Here is a 15675-nt window from a genome sequence, read left to right on the forward strand (position 1 = left end):
ATTTCTTATTTCTGTAGAATGGACGGTCTCTTTATCATGACATTGGAAACACAGTGCATAGACTCTCATACCTGCCTAGACTGTCGCACATACCTGCCCAGGGACATAAGGGCCCACGCACCCCTCTTTGAGACTTTGAGCACGAGGAGTTTTCCTGAGCAAGTGTTAAAATGTCTTTGGTCTCGAGGGGACACACTTATTAAACCTCTTTCTGGAGGAAAAGAGGGAGGATAAACTGCAGGTGAGCTTTGGCACGCCACCTCATGCCAGACGAAAGGATGGCAAAACTCACAACTGCTCCTACTTTCGGCTTTTTGCTTATTAATGCCAGACTAAAGTGCTGTCAAACAGGCTTCTCGCGTTTGTCATAGCTGTAATCCACCCGGAGCAGTTTGGTTTCATGCCCAAGCATTCAATATGCTGAACCTGGTAATAGTGCATAACTGGCTTGACAGAGTGGGAAGGATGGAGGAGTCACTGGCTCTTCCTTTCCTAGATGCTGAAAAGGCTTTAGATTAATTGAACGGAGGATGCTCTTTCTGGTACTTTTAACACTACTGATAGGGGTCAGAATTCAGTGTGTGGGTAATGCTGTTGTATTAAAAAAAAATCTTCGGCAGACTTCAGAATGAATGGAGTCTCTTAAATGGCCTTAGAAATGGAAAGAGGAGCCCGGTACAGAAGGCCCTACTCCATTCTTAATATGCACTCTCCATAGAACCACTGGTATGCATAGTTGGTCGGGGTCATTTGGTATAAGTTTTCTTTCCTGTGTGGTACCAGTTGATGATAAAATAGTGCTGCACACAAGATGTTTCATAGAGGGTGTTATCTATGCAACAAACCTTTTGGTAACAATACTAAGGCTGAGCATATTCCAGCAGTGTGGTAACGTTTAAAAAAACAAACTTTATTTTCCATAATAAAAAGTCACAGCATTCACATATGTAGTATACTGCTGTACCGCAGTAGGTAACTCCACGTTTAATACATTTGCCGAGATGTCTCCCCCTCCCCCCACCCCCCAAACCCTCCAACCGGCTTTGCATTGGTAACTGCCTATCTATGTAACCAGAACACCCAGACAGTGATTTCAAACCCCACAATCCTCTGTAATCTGAGAAGGTCGAGTTCCCCCTGTAGTCACCCCACTCCCGTGGGGGACTAGCCCGTTTGGGGGTTGTGAAGTGTGGCTAGTGTTCATGTCCACTAAATAGGCTTTGAAGGGGCCCCAAATATCCTTTGGACGCGACGCTGCAGGTATGGTGTCCAGCAGTGTGAGAGAGTTCAAGCTATAAAATGAATTGGGACATGTCCATACTTCCAGATTATGATTCTGAAAGGGGGAATGGCTGCTATCAGTTTGAAAGTTTGTGCTGATCTATTTGGGGACTGTTGAAGATTGAGGGTCCAGTGGGATTTCTGGTGTTAGAAACTGACAGTGGTGAGACTAGGCCACAGCTGTGCGACAGTCATCCACTATGTAAATGTCTCATTTGAATTCACTGCATTCTTGTATTCCTTTTTTGAGATCTTGAAATGATAGCATATTTTAAATTGTTTCAATTCGGCTGTCAAAACTTGTTATGTTTTCAATATTCTCTACTTCATTTGCTTTGCGTCCTTCCAATTCAGGCCTTTCCTATCCTCCAAGAAATTAGAATTGGTGGCTTCTAGCAATTAAATGACGTCCACTATAGTTTGTTTTTGAGGCAGGGAGGGGGTCATTGGGAATTCCAGTATTGATGTATTTTTTTTCACCCTTAGGTGCCATGTTTCTATACAGAAAACTACATTTGCGAAACTACGGATGTAATTGAATAACTAAAAGATCAGCCTACATGATAACTTCAAAAAGAAAACCTTAACCTATCTCTGAGGTGACTAAAGGGGAATAATGGTGATTTTGCGCCGGGCCCGGCCGCCTGCTTCCGCCCCAATCAGCAATGAATCTTGACTCGCTTTCGCTGGCCTTGTCTCAAATCAGCTACCTAGTGGACAATTTAACAAAGAAAAACTATCGAGCAAGCCAACAAGAAATACAGCATGTAAGTATACTACCCTAAAATGAATGCATGTTTAATGGTAAATGGGCTAGGGGTCCAATAAAGGCGTTTGAGTGGTTAATGTGACTAAACATGCTTGTTCCATACGTTTTTGGGTTGCAGTTAAATAGTTCAGGGACTCTGCACAGCTTGATATTGAAAAGCTCTTGTAGCACTTAATGCAGGTTCCCCTCTAGGGGGCATATCAGTAAACTTGTTAATATTTGTTCCAGTAAAACATTGGCCTGCACAACCTGGTTGCTGCTTTGATCTAGTTGCTTGTGTTAATAGTGAAATCTGCTGTGTTATGGTCTGGTCAAAAGAGGTTTGCCTCTTGAAAGTGATGATTTGTTTGCTTCTGATTGTTTTTTGTAGGAATGGGTGCATTTTGTTACTGTAGTGCAGTTCCTATATACCTGATAGGCTCTGCGCATTGGAATAAAATACACTATAGTTTTGACATAGGACTGAGGTCAGTATGTCTCTATCAGGTACATTACTTGTGTGTGCCATCTAACTCCGAGGTCACTAAACTTCTCAAATGAACAAGAAGGGATTAGTTTCTGACAACCGCATAAACATGACAACTTTGTTTCCCTTAGAGTCGGAACAATCTCAGAATCGTGGAAACAATAGATAACCGTTTCACTCAGTCAATCATGCATGCTTAGCTTCTACAGAGTTGCACAAATAGAAATGGGAGTTTTAATAAAAAGGGTTTATTGAACAGTCTTATTTCTCATGCAAGAGATATGAACTGCTACAATCGTAAGACAGAATTCGAAGTATAATACGTACAGCATTTGCAGTAAGAAAATACTGTAAATAGCATGGTTTGTAGCTATGTCATATATTCATAAAAATACATACATAAATAACACGGGCTAAAATACTCATCTGGTGCTTCTAAAATAATCCTACCCCAGTGTACCTAACCTAAGGCTTGTACGAGGGAAGAAGTACGTGCTGTTTAGTGATAGTCTAGTTCAGCTATAGTTGCCAAGAGTCCCTCTAGGTTTTAGTCTGCTCCATACTTTAGAATGAGAGTGGTTGGAATCTCTTTCCCGGGTCTCGATCACTAACTGTGCCCCACAAGGGGAGTCCGAAACACTGGAGCTGGATTCTCTGCGAGGAGTATGGCAGCGTCTGGTTAGTGCATCAGTTGGGGACTGACTTCCTTCCAAACTTGCCGTGACGAGCTGCGTCGTGGAAGTAGGTAATCGAACCATGGACCGAACAGTGGTTTCCCATGGCAAGTGAAGGCATATTTATACCTTGAAGGTATTTAGGAATGCCAGTATTGACGTAAAAGTCAGGCATAAGAACGTCATGAATGAACCCCTACGATATAGATGTTCTCGCATAATAAATGAGTTCTTGGAGTAATCAATATCCAAGCAAGGGCAAGTCCTAAAGGCTTAAGAGTCTGGTTTTCCAAGAACTCGTTGTGACGTAGATGAACGGATGTAGGTGGCCATGCCTGTATTTGGTTAGCATGAGCAATGCCTAAATAAGGGCTGGATTTCCATGCCAAAATAAGGGCAATCTGAATTGTACCTATATAAGGGCATAAATCAGGAAATTCATACGGAATCTAAATCGACTCAACATTACAATGGCTCTACATGGAGTAGGAAGGAGAGATGTTTTGAGTTTACTTAGAAATTGCAGGACGTGTTTGATTCAAACAGTTTTTCATCTGAGGGGAGTACATTAAGTGGCTCCTAGGGATGAAAACACTGGCAAGACCTTAAATTCTAAAAGACAATCATTCCTAAAAAATACATTAACTCATTCCAGGTTCTAGATTTAATCCTACAATTTTGTAACAATAACTTTACTGCACCATGTGGTGTTTCAATTTCTGAATAACAAAGCTCTGTTTGTTTGCTGCACTGATCAATATGATGCATCACAAACACTGGTGCAGTTTATTCTGCTTTTCTTAATGCCCCAATGGACATTAATCAGGTGGAGTGTCGCCCCCCCCCCCCTGCTTTCCTCGCCTCCTTTCAAGGAGAGTGTGAAATCTAAGGTCACTTATTTATGCGTGTATTCCCAAAGTTCTGTTTTGATAGTAGATGCACTTATTCCACCATCAACAACTGTCTTTAAGTTTCCTGGTGCTGCTCATGTCTTGCTTCCTAAATCAGAATTATGACACTAGGTGACAAATAGTGTTAAGCTTCTCTATTGCCTGAACAAAATGAATAAGGGCATGGTAATACTGACTCATTGCTCCACATAGTTCTTGCAGAACTGGTACAGCCAGTTGGGACATTAACTGTTTCTAGCTCTCTGTACTTTGTGGCCTCTCCATTGCACATTATGATCCAATTTTTAAAGGACATTTGCATAGTCAACTTGAACAGTGATGGTACTTGTAGTTTCTTCTGATGGTCTTTGTGTGGGAACACGACTGAGTATTTGTCTTTATTCACTTAAGTAATTGGGTATGTGTTTGTGTCCCGATAATCTTAATGATTTTGTGTGTTTTGTTTGACGCCAGTGGCAGCGCATTGAGTTTTCTAGGTCAAAGGGTTTTGCTTGGCTTAAAGTTTCAGATCGTTGTTTATCATCGATTCACCATTGACAGGTCAAGTTTTGATGGTAATTCCTTGGGTGTTTTGGGAGTTTAGGTTAATCTGTAGAAGGAGCAGACCGTCTACTAATTGTTTGAGGTAGGCGGAAGTAGTACCTCTCTGTCTGAAATCAAAGTTTTCTTATGAACAGCGGTAGTGAGATGAGACGTTTAGATATCTTTAATTTAAATAGATTCGATTTAACACTGTCAAACTCTGTCTTAGTCTCCATTTATTTATTTATTCATTCAAAGTTTTATATAGCGCGAACAAGATCTTTGCAGATATCAGAGCGCTTTACAGAAACATGGGGTAGGGGCGATAAGAGGGTGATTAAACAAACAATTGGGTACAAAATAATAGTCAGTAATAAGTGAGTAGCATAATAGGATAGCAATCATGTACAGATATAATACTGATCAGGTAACTAATAATACAAAAACGGTGCAAAGTCTTTGATCCCTCAACAATAGAGCTCAGGTGAACTTAGGCCATAAGGATGGCTTTTACCTCTTTCTTAAAAATTACAGAAACAAGGGGTAGGGGCAACAGGAGGGTCGTTAAACAAAACTATTGGGTACAATATAGTGGTCGGTAGTAAGTGAGTAGCAAAATAGGATAGCAATCATGTACAGATATAGTACCAGTAAACAGTCAAGTAACCAATAATACAAAAACGGTGCAAAGTCTCTGATCCAGCAACAATAGAGTTCAGGTGAACTTGGCCATAAGGATGGCTTTTACCTCTTTCTTAAAAAATGCAGTGGAGGAGATGAGCCTGGTTTCAGGAGGGAGTGCATTCCAGATCCTGGGTGCCATTCCTGAGAAGGAGCGTTTGTATGTTTTTTCCTTCCGGAATCTACGAGGTTTCAGGAGTAGATTTTTTGTACTTCTATTGGATCTCGAGCCTCCTGATATAGTCAGCTTTTGAGTGAGGTAGTTGGGTGACTTGTGGTGTACGGCCGAGTGTGTCATAACAGCAATTTTCAGCTGTATTCTGGCTTCAAAAGGCAGCCAGTTCAGGGATTTTAAGTCGGGATATATGCGAATGTTTTCTTGAACCAGTGATGAGTCTCGCGGCAGCGTTCAAGGAGGCTCTTAGGGGTGCGGTTGTTGAGAGGGGGAGTCTGCAAAGGGCCACAATTCCGTAGTCTATGTGAGGGATGACTAGGGCTTGTACTGCAGTTTGGAAGTCCCTAGCTGGGAGGAAGGGTTTAAGTTTCCTCAAAGTGTTAATTTGGAAGTTAGCTCCTTTAGTTGCTTTGCTAATGTGCTGCTGCATGTTGAGCTTGGCGTCAAGTGTGATGCCTAAGGATTTCGCAGATTCCACGATGGTGGGTTGGACATTGAGCGCAGTTAGGTGATTGAGCCAGATTTGGGTGATGGCAATTCTCGCAGGAGGTGCGATCAGAAGGAACTCAGTTTTCAGAGCATTTAGTTTGAGGTGATTCTCGGCCAACCATGATTGGGTGTTTCTGAGTGTGGAGTTCAGAAGTTTGATGTCTTCCGGGGATTGTAGCTTGAGGTAAAGTTGAGTGTCATCGGCGTACATATGGAAGTGTACATTAGATGCTTGAAGCAAGGTGGTGAGTGGCTCCATGACGAGGTTGAACAATGTGGGGGATAGGGAAGATCCTTGTGGGACGCCTAGAGTTACAGGCACCGGTGAGGACAGCAAGTTGTTGATCTTGAACTTCTGAGACCGGTTATGTAGGAAGGAAGTGAACCATTTGAGAACAGTCCCAGATAAACCCATTCTGGTATTTAGCAACTCCAATAGGTTCTCATGTTTGACCGTATCAAATGCTGAGGAGAGATCAAGAAGGATGAGGAGGCAAGAATCATTGCGATCAAGGATTTGGAGTGCGTCATCAATTATGTGCGTCATAGCCGTTTCCGTGCTGTGTTTCGCTCGGAAGCCTGATTGATGAGGGTTGAGGAGGTTAAACTGATCAATGTGTTTTGTCAATTGGAGTTGTACGCATTTTTCCAGCAGTTTGGCCAAGGTGGGGATATTGGTGATAGGGCGGTAATTGTTTAGGTCAGCCGGGTCAGCTGTAGGTTTCTTGAGTATAGGCGTGACTTGTCCCACCTTGAGGGAGTCTGGGATGAGTCCTTGTTGAAGGGAGCTGTTAATGATTTTAGTCCAGAGTGGGAGGAGCAGGGGGGTGAAGTCTTTTACAGCATTAGCAGGTAGGGGGTCTGTGAAGGGATTAGAGGGCTTCAGGGTGCAGAGCAGTTTGTGAATTGTTTCTTCAGAGTAGGTGTCAAAGGACGTCCATGATGCGTTGTTTTTAGGTTGAGTGGTAGTCATGCTGATGGGGCTGGAGTATCGGCTTACATCATTGAGGAGGTCACTTCTTATGTTGTCGGTCTTTAGCTTAAAGAACGCAGAAAAGTCTTCACAATGTGGAATATCACTTGTTGTGCTGTTTGATTGTAAGGGTTGCATCTTGGTTTGAGTTTTGACTAGTTCGAACAGTTTTCTTGGTCGGTTTTTTGCTTGGTCCAGCTGTAGGCTAAAGAAGTCAGATTTCGAGCGCTTGATTTTCCTAAAGTAAACATTCCTCTTGTTCTTCAGCGTTTTAAGGTGCAGTGCTGAGGGGTCAGATCTCCAGATTCGCTCTGCCATTCGCATAGCCCGCCTGTCTTCATTGAGTCTACCGTCATACCAAGGGTTCGAGTTCCTGGTGGAGACTCTTCAGTTGCAGGGGGGCGGCTTAGTTGATTATTGAGTTCATAGAACCGAGGTAGAGGTCGGTCAGAGATTGAACATCTGAGGTGCCCGAAGGGGGAAGGAGGAGACTGTAGGTGTGGGAAGGCAAGGAGTTAAGGTTAAGATTCTTCATGTCCCTTTTCCAGACCTTGGATTTGGTGGGTTGAGCCGGGTTAGATTTAACTTATTCGTTGATGAAGAAAGTGATAATGTGGTGGTCTGACCAGTCACAGGGTTGGATCGCCCCCAGTTGGGTAGAGTCCTCTTTGGCGATGATAAGGTCGAGGATCGAGCCTTTGTCGTGTGTCGGGCTGTTGCAGATTTGGGTGAGGTCAAGCGCATTAAGGAAAGTTTTGAGACTATTCACCACTGCGTCTTTCTGATCGTTCCAGTGGAGATTGAAGTCACCCAGGTAGATTTGAGTGATCTGCCGACCGGCGTTGGCTGAGATTGTGTCCATGAGTTGTTGGGTGAAGGTATATATATGTATGTGTATGTGTATATAAGCACTAGATTAGTCCAGCAAGCATAGTGTAGGTTTGGTGCCTCTGTGGAAGTCTTTGGTTAGTGTAGATTGTTCATTTCATGGATTTAAACATCCTTATGAAGCTAGGTCTGTTTCCATGTGAGTGGGCTAAATGACAGGTAGCTTGATAGATCAGGGTTATTTTTCTTAATTGGTCTGTGTAGTGGACCTTGAATGGGAAGGTTTCCTAAAAGTAGTAGTAGTGAGGAAGAGGACCAAAGGTGTCCGTACCTCCCCCTAGCATAGGTAGACTTAAGCCCCTTTGTTGGTTCAGCCGAACTGCCCCCCAGCCTGAAGCCTCTTTAGTGTGACATATTCCGTTTCACTTCAACGGGCACCCGACGCTGAATTGCACATCTGCACGCGACCACCCCAGTTCTGTCCGAGGTGGCCTGTTGGTGCTGCCTTGGACATTGCCCCATACTTACACAACCAATCTCCTGGACTTAGGGTAAGTCACTCTGAAGTACTTGTATGCAGTGCATATCTTTCCTCCATAGGATAAAATAACCGCTTCAGAAAATGTCCACTTTTAAAACCAGTAAAAATATGTAACTCAAAATGTACTTAACTGATTTTGGTGATCTTGGTGTCTAAAGTTATATAAAGATAACGGTTATTTTTATAAATTGGTGTGGATCTCTTTATTGGATCGTCCATAACATTTGACTGTGTGTGCTGCAGATGTCTAACACTCCTCTCTGATAAGCCTAAGGCGGCTTTTACTCCCTTGGAGCACATTGGGACTGCTAGAGGAAGCCCATATCCACTTCTAAGGGATACCTGGAGTCTTTGCACAGTATACCTCTTTTTGGTGTACTGCAATATATGCATCTTCCTCCAGTCAACACCTAATTAATGCATTGCAGCTGACTCCTATCTCAGTGAGACTCTTCCTCAGTACTCCAGGAATAGCTCTATCAGAGTCCAAAACTGATTTGTTTATCAGTTCTTGCACAGCAAAATTGTTACTGTGTCCTAAGCACACCCAAGGACTTGGATTCCTTAACATAAAATCTTGCCTTTGAAGAGGAACCCACTCCTTGCGCCCCGTCATGGGTTACATCAACACTTAAGTTCAAGAACTTGTTTACCAGCCCTCTTTCGCAGTGTCCATTCTACACACAGCCTAGAGTCTTACCCACCCCCACAAACGATACTACAGCTTATGTGGCAATACAGCGAAAGGGTACATATAAGAAGGTAGATATGCGTGTCAGGCCAGAGGTGGAAAAATTCCTATTTGATAACCCCCCACCTTAGTGTTCCCACACTGTCAGTCCGGTGACCGTATTCTATTGATAAACTAGTTGGGGATATTTGCCTATGCTTCTTCTCCTACTTCCATATGTAGTGACGAAGCTCTGGCAAACACCAATCCCAAATAGTTATTCGGTAATTAATAACCATGAATGTGCAAAATACATGATGCAGCAAGTTAAAACCATCATATTTGGCAGTATTGAATAATCCGTAATCATCAGCAGCCCCTATTTAAACAGTTTCTTTTAAAACCATTCCCCTAATACAACCATGGTCCTATTTTACAAAAGACATACAAAATATTTAAATGTAATACCTTAAGCTTGAGAAATCGCCTAAAATAGTTCATTAAGTGCACATATTAACATCTAAAAGTTTTATTCCTAAACCTAACGGCTCCCAACACCAGAGATGACTAGGGAAAATGAAAGCCTTTGCAAATACAAAATGCGGGTTTCACTTGTTGGAAGTCCATTCCTTTTAGCATTGGGAGAATGAAACGCATTTGAAAGTAATGGTAAAACTCCCAGAAAAATATAAAGTGTAGAATCTTGAGGAGAGAAATTATCACAAGTACACTGGGCCAGATCCTCCACTTTATTAAAACCTTTAAGGATTGCAAGGTCCCACTGAATCCTATTTAACCTGAACCTAGTTAGTAAATATTGGTGATGAGGTTAACAGTCATCCAATATGGCTTAGTTGCTGCTCCCATCAGTAACCTGGTGTGTCTCCTCATAGAGGGTTTGGTGAGCTCCCTTCCAACAACAATTATTGAGGAAGATAATTTCTTAATCTCCCCCAAATCCGATGCAGGGTTGCTAAATAGATCCAGTTGGCCAACCCTATCTAGCCAATTTTGGAGCATTGGTCGTCACTTAGGAATACGTCTTTGCATCTACTAAGTGCCAGAACAGGTATTGCAACCCCGCTATTCGCAGAGTTTAAGATGGCTCGGCGGATTTTTTGGGTAGGTAATGCTAAAAAGACCATAGATGGAGATTGTGTAGTTTTAACTTTTAGGACTACAGCTCTAGTTCGAACTACTAGGTAAGGGGGTGACTGGGCACTCAGCACATCAGGGATAAACATCTTACCACTGGGTTTCTTCTACCAACATTATAGATTCACACAGTATATGCATTAGGAAGATAGATCAACCGAGTTAAGGCAAAATAGGTATGCCATCTCAGTAAGCAATTGTTACGATATCTTTAACACTCTAGAGCAGAGTTCTTCAAACTGTGGGGCGCGCCCCCCTGGGAGGTAGCGCGACATCCTAGGGGGGCGCGCACTCCACTCTAATTTTAATTTTGTTACCTGCGTCTTAGAGAACTCTGGTATAGCTGGAGGGAGGAAGGGGGAGGGAGGGGAAATCGACGGGGCATGAAGTGCCCATGCTTTATGTTAACCGTCTCAGGAGGGGGTTAATTCACGGAGCTGAAATGCTTCAGCTGCAGTGAGTCTCCTCTGCTAAAACCGAAGGTAAATGAACAAGGCCTGTTCCTCTTTCGATATTATAGTAGAGGAGAGACATCCTGCCTCTCAGTGCAGCTGAAGCGTTTCAGCTCTATCAATTTCAGCTCTATAAATGACCTCCTGAACCAGGCAATCAAGATGTACGCCGTATGTTCTTAAATCTGCCCCACCACTTCCAGTCATTTGGTTCATGGGTAACCGATGAGGAAAATATGGTGTGCAAAGTCTTTAAATAAATGTGCAAAAATGATTGTGGGCTCATGTCCAACACGCCCCAGTGGCACTCAGGTGGCCGCCTGTGTCACTCCAGTTCCATCAAACACTAGGGAGTGGTCCATGTTAAAAAAGAAAGGGCTTTTAGAGTCCTTGCTATATTAAAGGCCACTCTAAATTCCTACAGGCCTAATGCTTCATAGTCCAGCAGTCCTTCATATATAGAAGAGGTGTACGGTAAGGTTCGGAGGGTACGCTGGAAGTTAACAAGGAAATGGCTTCATTCCCATCTGATAACTCATGAGGTATTTAACTGTGGCAGACGTTGAGACGTTTAGCAAGTTTGTGGGGGTGGTAGTATGTAGGCAGACTCGCCCATCCACCTTAATCACGAACACAGAACGTTGAGTTGTTTATGTAACATCGATTAACTCCAGACTTGCATGGCACCCTGTTAATGGGCCTTGAAATCTTGTGAAATGTAGGTAGATGTGTATGTATATATGCATATATATAAAAAAAAATTCACATACTCTCAATAAGTCTGCTGGTTCTTAACCCAGTGAGCTGTCTAACCAGATAGACTGGTATTGTCCACCAGATAAGTTAAATTGCAACACTCCCCAGGTTTCACTTTTGTTTTGAGCATAGGAGGTATACCTGAGGTGTAATGGGGCGAGGCGAAGGTTACGTCTGCCCATAGGCATGCCCTTTAGGAGATGCTTTAACGTCTGCATTAAATTGCAAAGTACCTTTAAACCTGCCCTGTACCAGTCTGGGTGCCTGGCGGAGGCTTTGCTCAGTAGGTAACCTGTATGGCTTTCTATTTGCTGATGTTGGTAAACTATGAAAGTTAGTTTACCTAACTTTTTTGAGTGTTTCCTCGTACTTTTGCGTCTGGGTGGTTTTCTGTTACTTTCTCTATACAGTTTGCCATTATGCTGCATGTTGATAAGGGCAAACCTAGGTAATTGGAACAAGATTTGGAGAGGGATCCGCTTTTCCCTAGGCCTCAAGTTAGTCATGCAGCATGTGGGTGCTTCCGGTTTCTAGCCTTATGTGGAGCCCTTAATGGCTGTGGCCCGTTTTCTTGCAGCCGGTTTGTACTTCCGGGTGAATGGGTAGTGTGGCACGAGAGTCCCAGGGCCCACCAAGAGAGCTAATTGTGTCGACCGAGATCCTGCCCTTTGCAGATGTGCGAATTATGGGACATTTTCCTCATGAACAAGTTCCTACCTTAAAAGGGTCTCGGATCCTCTGCTCTAATGCTATGGACCTACACCCTAAGTCCTGCGTTTGGTGTTATTCTGCTTTACTAGTCACTTGCTCCCAGCTCACTATGTTCCAGTTTTTATTATAATAATAATAATAATAGGGACATTTGTAAAAGCGCTGCGTTACGCACACCGGCGTGTCCACGCGCTAAAAACAGTGAGAGGCAGCGTGCAAGGAGCACAAAAAGACTGGGCAGACAGTTATTTGGTATACAGGAATGTTTTTAATTTCGCACGGAACCTCGTTTCCTCCGGTTCCAGGCGCAGGTCCGCTGGTAGTTTGTTCCACTTATTTGCCGCTAGGCATCTAAAGGACCTGCCTCCCATGCGGGCTCTCTTAACTCTGGGGATCCTCAAAAGACCACCCCCTGCAGATCTGAGTGCTCGTGCAGGTTGGTACACTTCAATCAGTTTGTTCAGTGGGTCGGGAGCCCTACCATTCAGGATTCGGTGACAGGTGCAGAGGGCTTTGTATTCCACTCTTCTCCTCACAGGGAGCCAGTGTAACTTCTGGAGGGCCGCCTTCGAGGGCGCCCTTCTGGGCAGCCTGAGAATCAAGCGTGCTGCTGCATTCTGCAGCACTTGCAGGCGAGCCATACTTTTTTCTGGAGCCCCTAGGTACAGCAGGTTTCCATAGTACGACCTGGCTGTCACCAAAGCATGAACCAGGGTTTGACGGGCACCAATCGGGAGTAGGTCCAGGACCTTTCTAAGTTTCTTCAGAATCCCGAAACAAACTCCCACCACCCGGTTGATCTGTGGGCCAAAAGTCAGGCCCGCGTCAAACCAAATCCCCAGATTACGTGCTTCTAGGCAAGGGGTTGGAGTTGGTCCTAGACAGGATGGCCACCATGCCGACGACCAGGCAGACTGGGCTCTCCCCACCACCAGCACCTCTGTCTTGCCGCCATTAAGCTTCAAACAGTTGGTATCCATCCAATCGGCAAGCTCTTTCATGCACGACCGGAAACCATCGGCAGCAAGACAGGGCGCGTGCGATAGGGAGATCACCCTTACCCTTATTGTCCTTTTAGATTGTAACCTTTTGTTTAATATGCAATTGTGATTTATTTAGGTTGGTACCCCCTCTGACGATTGTACTGCTACTATTACCTTCCTTTCCCTCAAATTGTAAAGTGCTCTGATATCATTCGGGATCATGTTGGCGCTATATAAATAAAAAAAAAAAACAACCCCCTCCTGCGTAGCTGCCAAGGTTTCAAATTGCTATGTGTGACATTTTCGTAATTTCAGGGTAATTATTAATGACATTTCAACACATATGAGTGACACTTTCTCGCGAACAAAATCAAGCCATGAAGACTAGGAAAAAACATTAAATTAAATTTGTGCAAAAAGAAAATCTTAAAACTGATGCCAAGTACCAGAAATGCATTATACCCCAGGCTGCGGCGCAGAGAAGTCTTAGGCATGCAGCTAGGGCACTGTAGTGTTTATAATTTTATAAACACTTCTCTCTCAACACTTAATACAGTTGTTTCCAAGTGCTTCAAGGAATTGCCCGTTCAACCTGAGCCTGCCCAGCATTTATTAGTTGATATACAGAATAAACTCCTGCATTCTCCATTAAATTGTATAGTTTTGATGCACTTCAAATCAGTTTAGTCCGCATTCATGTACTACACGCTGACGTCCAGCTACCAGCCGCCTCACAAACATGGGCACCACCTTCAAGAGACACCCACCAGCCTCTCGTGAGCGATGGATTTAATTGCCTATCATCGCCAGAGTAAAAAGAAATTTGGAGCTGTTGGCAGGCCCAAGGTGAAATATAAAGTAATGGTGGCAGACTGCAGCACGCACCCCAGGCTTTTGGGCAAGGCGGCCTAAGGCCCTGTGAGGCACACACTTGGTCACAGCTGGTACAGCAGTCTCGAGCCAGTGGGTAATTATGTGGAAGATGAAGATCATGTGTAGTGGCATTAGTAAAACAGTAACTTGGTTGTGTATGCGGAGCCCCGCTGATACATCCCCTGGTGAGGCACACCAATTTGGATCACACACAAGTGCTTCTTTAGTATTGTATTCTTCGTTTATTTCATTTCAGTAATTTATATTCATTTTGATCATAGATGACTTGAATATTAAACAGCATATCCAACAGTCGTTATCCATAACATTTAAACATTGGCCTCCAATGCATTTCGGGCTTGAGGGCCCTTGGTCACGGAGAGTTTAAAGTTACGCGTAGCGTCTGTAGACGTTCTCCATCGATCATCCGTTCGATGGAGAACGTCTACAATTACTGAAATGAAATAAACGAAGAATACAATACTAAAGAAGCACTTGTGTGTGATCCAAATTGGTGTGCCTCACCAGGGGATGTATCAGCGGGGCTCCGCATACACAACCAAGTTATAATTCAAAGTGTTTCAGACGGATAACACTACCCTTGAGTGCACCCAGAACTTATAAACTTCTACTTACCTTTTCGTTGTGCACCCCTCCTTTTCCACTATTAGTAAAACAGTGGCATGGGAGCGTTTAGGCCAGCATAGAGAAATCACCTTGAACCAGCCGGCCTGAGAGAGGTGTCGCGCCGTGCATGTTTTGTGTTTGTCTCACTGCTGGCCGCTATGTACAAATCTGTTTGGGCTGCAAGTGTGGGTGTGACGTGTGTGTGTGTAACTTGGAATAGGCCAGAAGGCAAGCCGGGAGCACAGATCAATTGAAACTTTATGACCAGCAAGCACTCTTATTTTACGCCCCTATCTAACTCCAGCGTTAGGCACGTGCTTACTTGAAATGAAATTGCAGCTTGAGAGCAGCTGCATTTCACGCGACACCTTCTACCTGGCTCCCCTCTTTGTTGTGACCGCCCACCTGCATCAGACTCTCTCGGGCTGGCTCAGCTGCTCAGTGAGGGGTCTTAATGCTACGCCACCCTAGAGGTGGCTTAGCGAGGCGCAACGAGGAGAAATGTTTTAATTTCTCCTAGTTTTTCCCTCTTTTAATGCGTGCTGCATTCTACAGCATGCATTGAAAGAGGGAATGCCTGTAGTGATTATGTGCAGGAAGGTGCCCCTTCCTGCACAAAAACAATCTCCCCATGACGCAGGCATCCTTGCACCATGGTGCAAGGATGCCTATGCTAGCGCATGGCTGCAGTTTGTGCGCCAGCGCAGGGGGAAGCACAGATGTGCATCATATTCCTGTAAATATGTTGCATCCCTGTGCTTCGGAAGTGTCGCAGCTAACGGGCTTGTGCTGCCACGCTGCGGCACTTCCTTGTAGATCTGCCCCTGGATGTGGAGCGTAACCTGAGGGAGGCAGTAGCAAAAATCCATCCACAGATTGACCGTCTGTGGCGAAAAACAGGCACACCATCACATTTATGTTGGTGGTGTTATCAATCAATGTCATGTGTAAAACAAAGCATCCTAGTAAAAACAATTTGTGCACATTTTATCTAGGAAAATAGCTGCTTTGTGAGACCCAAACACGAGTAAAGTCTCCCACGGGAAATTCAAGTATAGCCTTCATAACCCCAGACTGAAATGGACGCCTGTCCAACTACAACTGAACTTTGTGAAAGATTATATCTTATTTATTTTTT

General features: G+C 44.0%; 1 protein-coding gene across 7 annotated transcripts in view; it reads left to right on the forward strand.

Moving 5' to 3' along the window:
- CNOT1 (CCR4-NOT transcription complex subunit 1) overlaps positions 1-15675 on the forward strand; it is a 1826813-nt gene that overhangs the window by 42926 nt on the left and 1768212 nt on the right. For all 7 annotated transcript variants that reach the window (XM_078668607.1, XM_078668606.1, XM_078668608.1 and 4 more), the window contains exon 2: positions 1768-2048. In XM_078668607.1, the coding sequence (XP_078524733.1) occupies positions 1947-2048 (102 nt within the window). In that variant the 5' untranslated portion in view covers positions 1768-1946. The remainder of the gene's footprint in view (positions 1-1767; positions 2049-15675) is intronic.

The sequence above is a fragment of the Lissotriton helveticus genome, chromosome 12 (genome assembly GCF_964261635.1).
Source record: "Lissotriton helveticus chromosome 12, aLisHel1.1, whole genome shotgun sequence".
Taxonomy (NCBI): domain Eukaryota; kingdom Metazoa; phylum Chordata; class Amphibia; order Caudata; family Salamandridae; genus Lissotriton; species Lissotriton helveticus.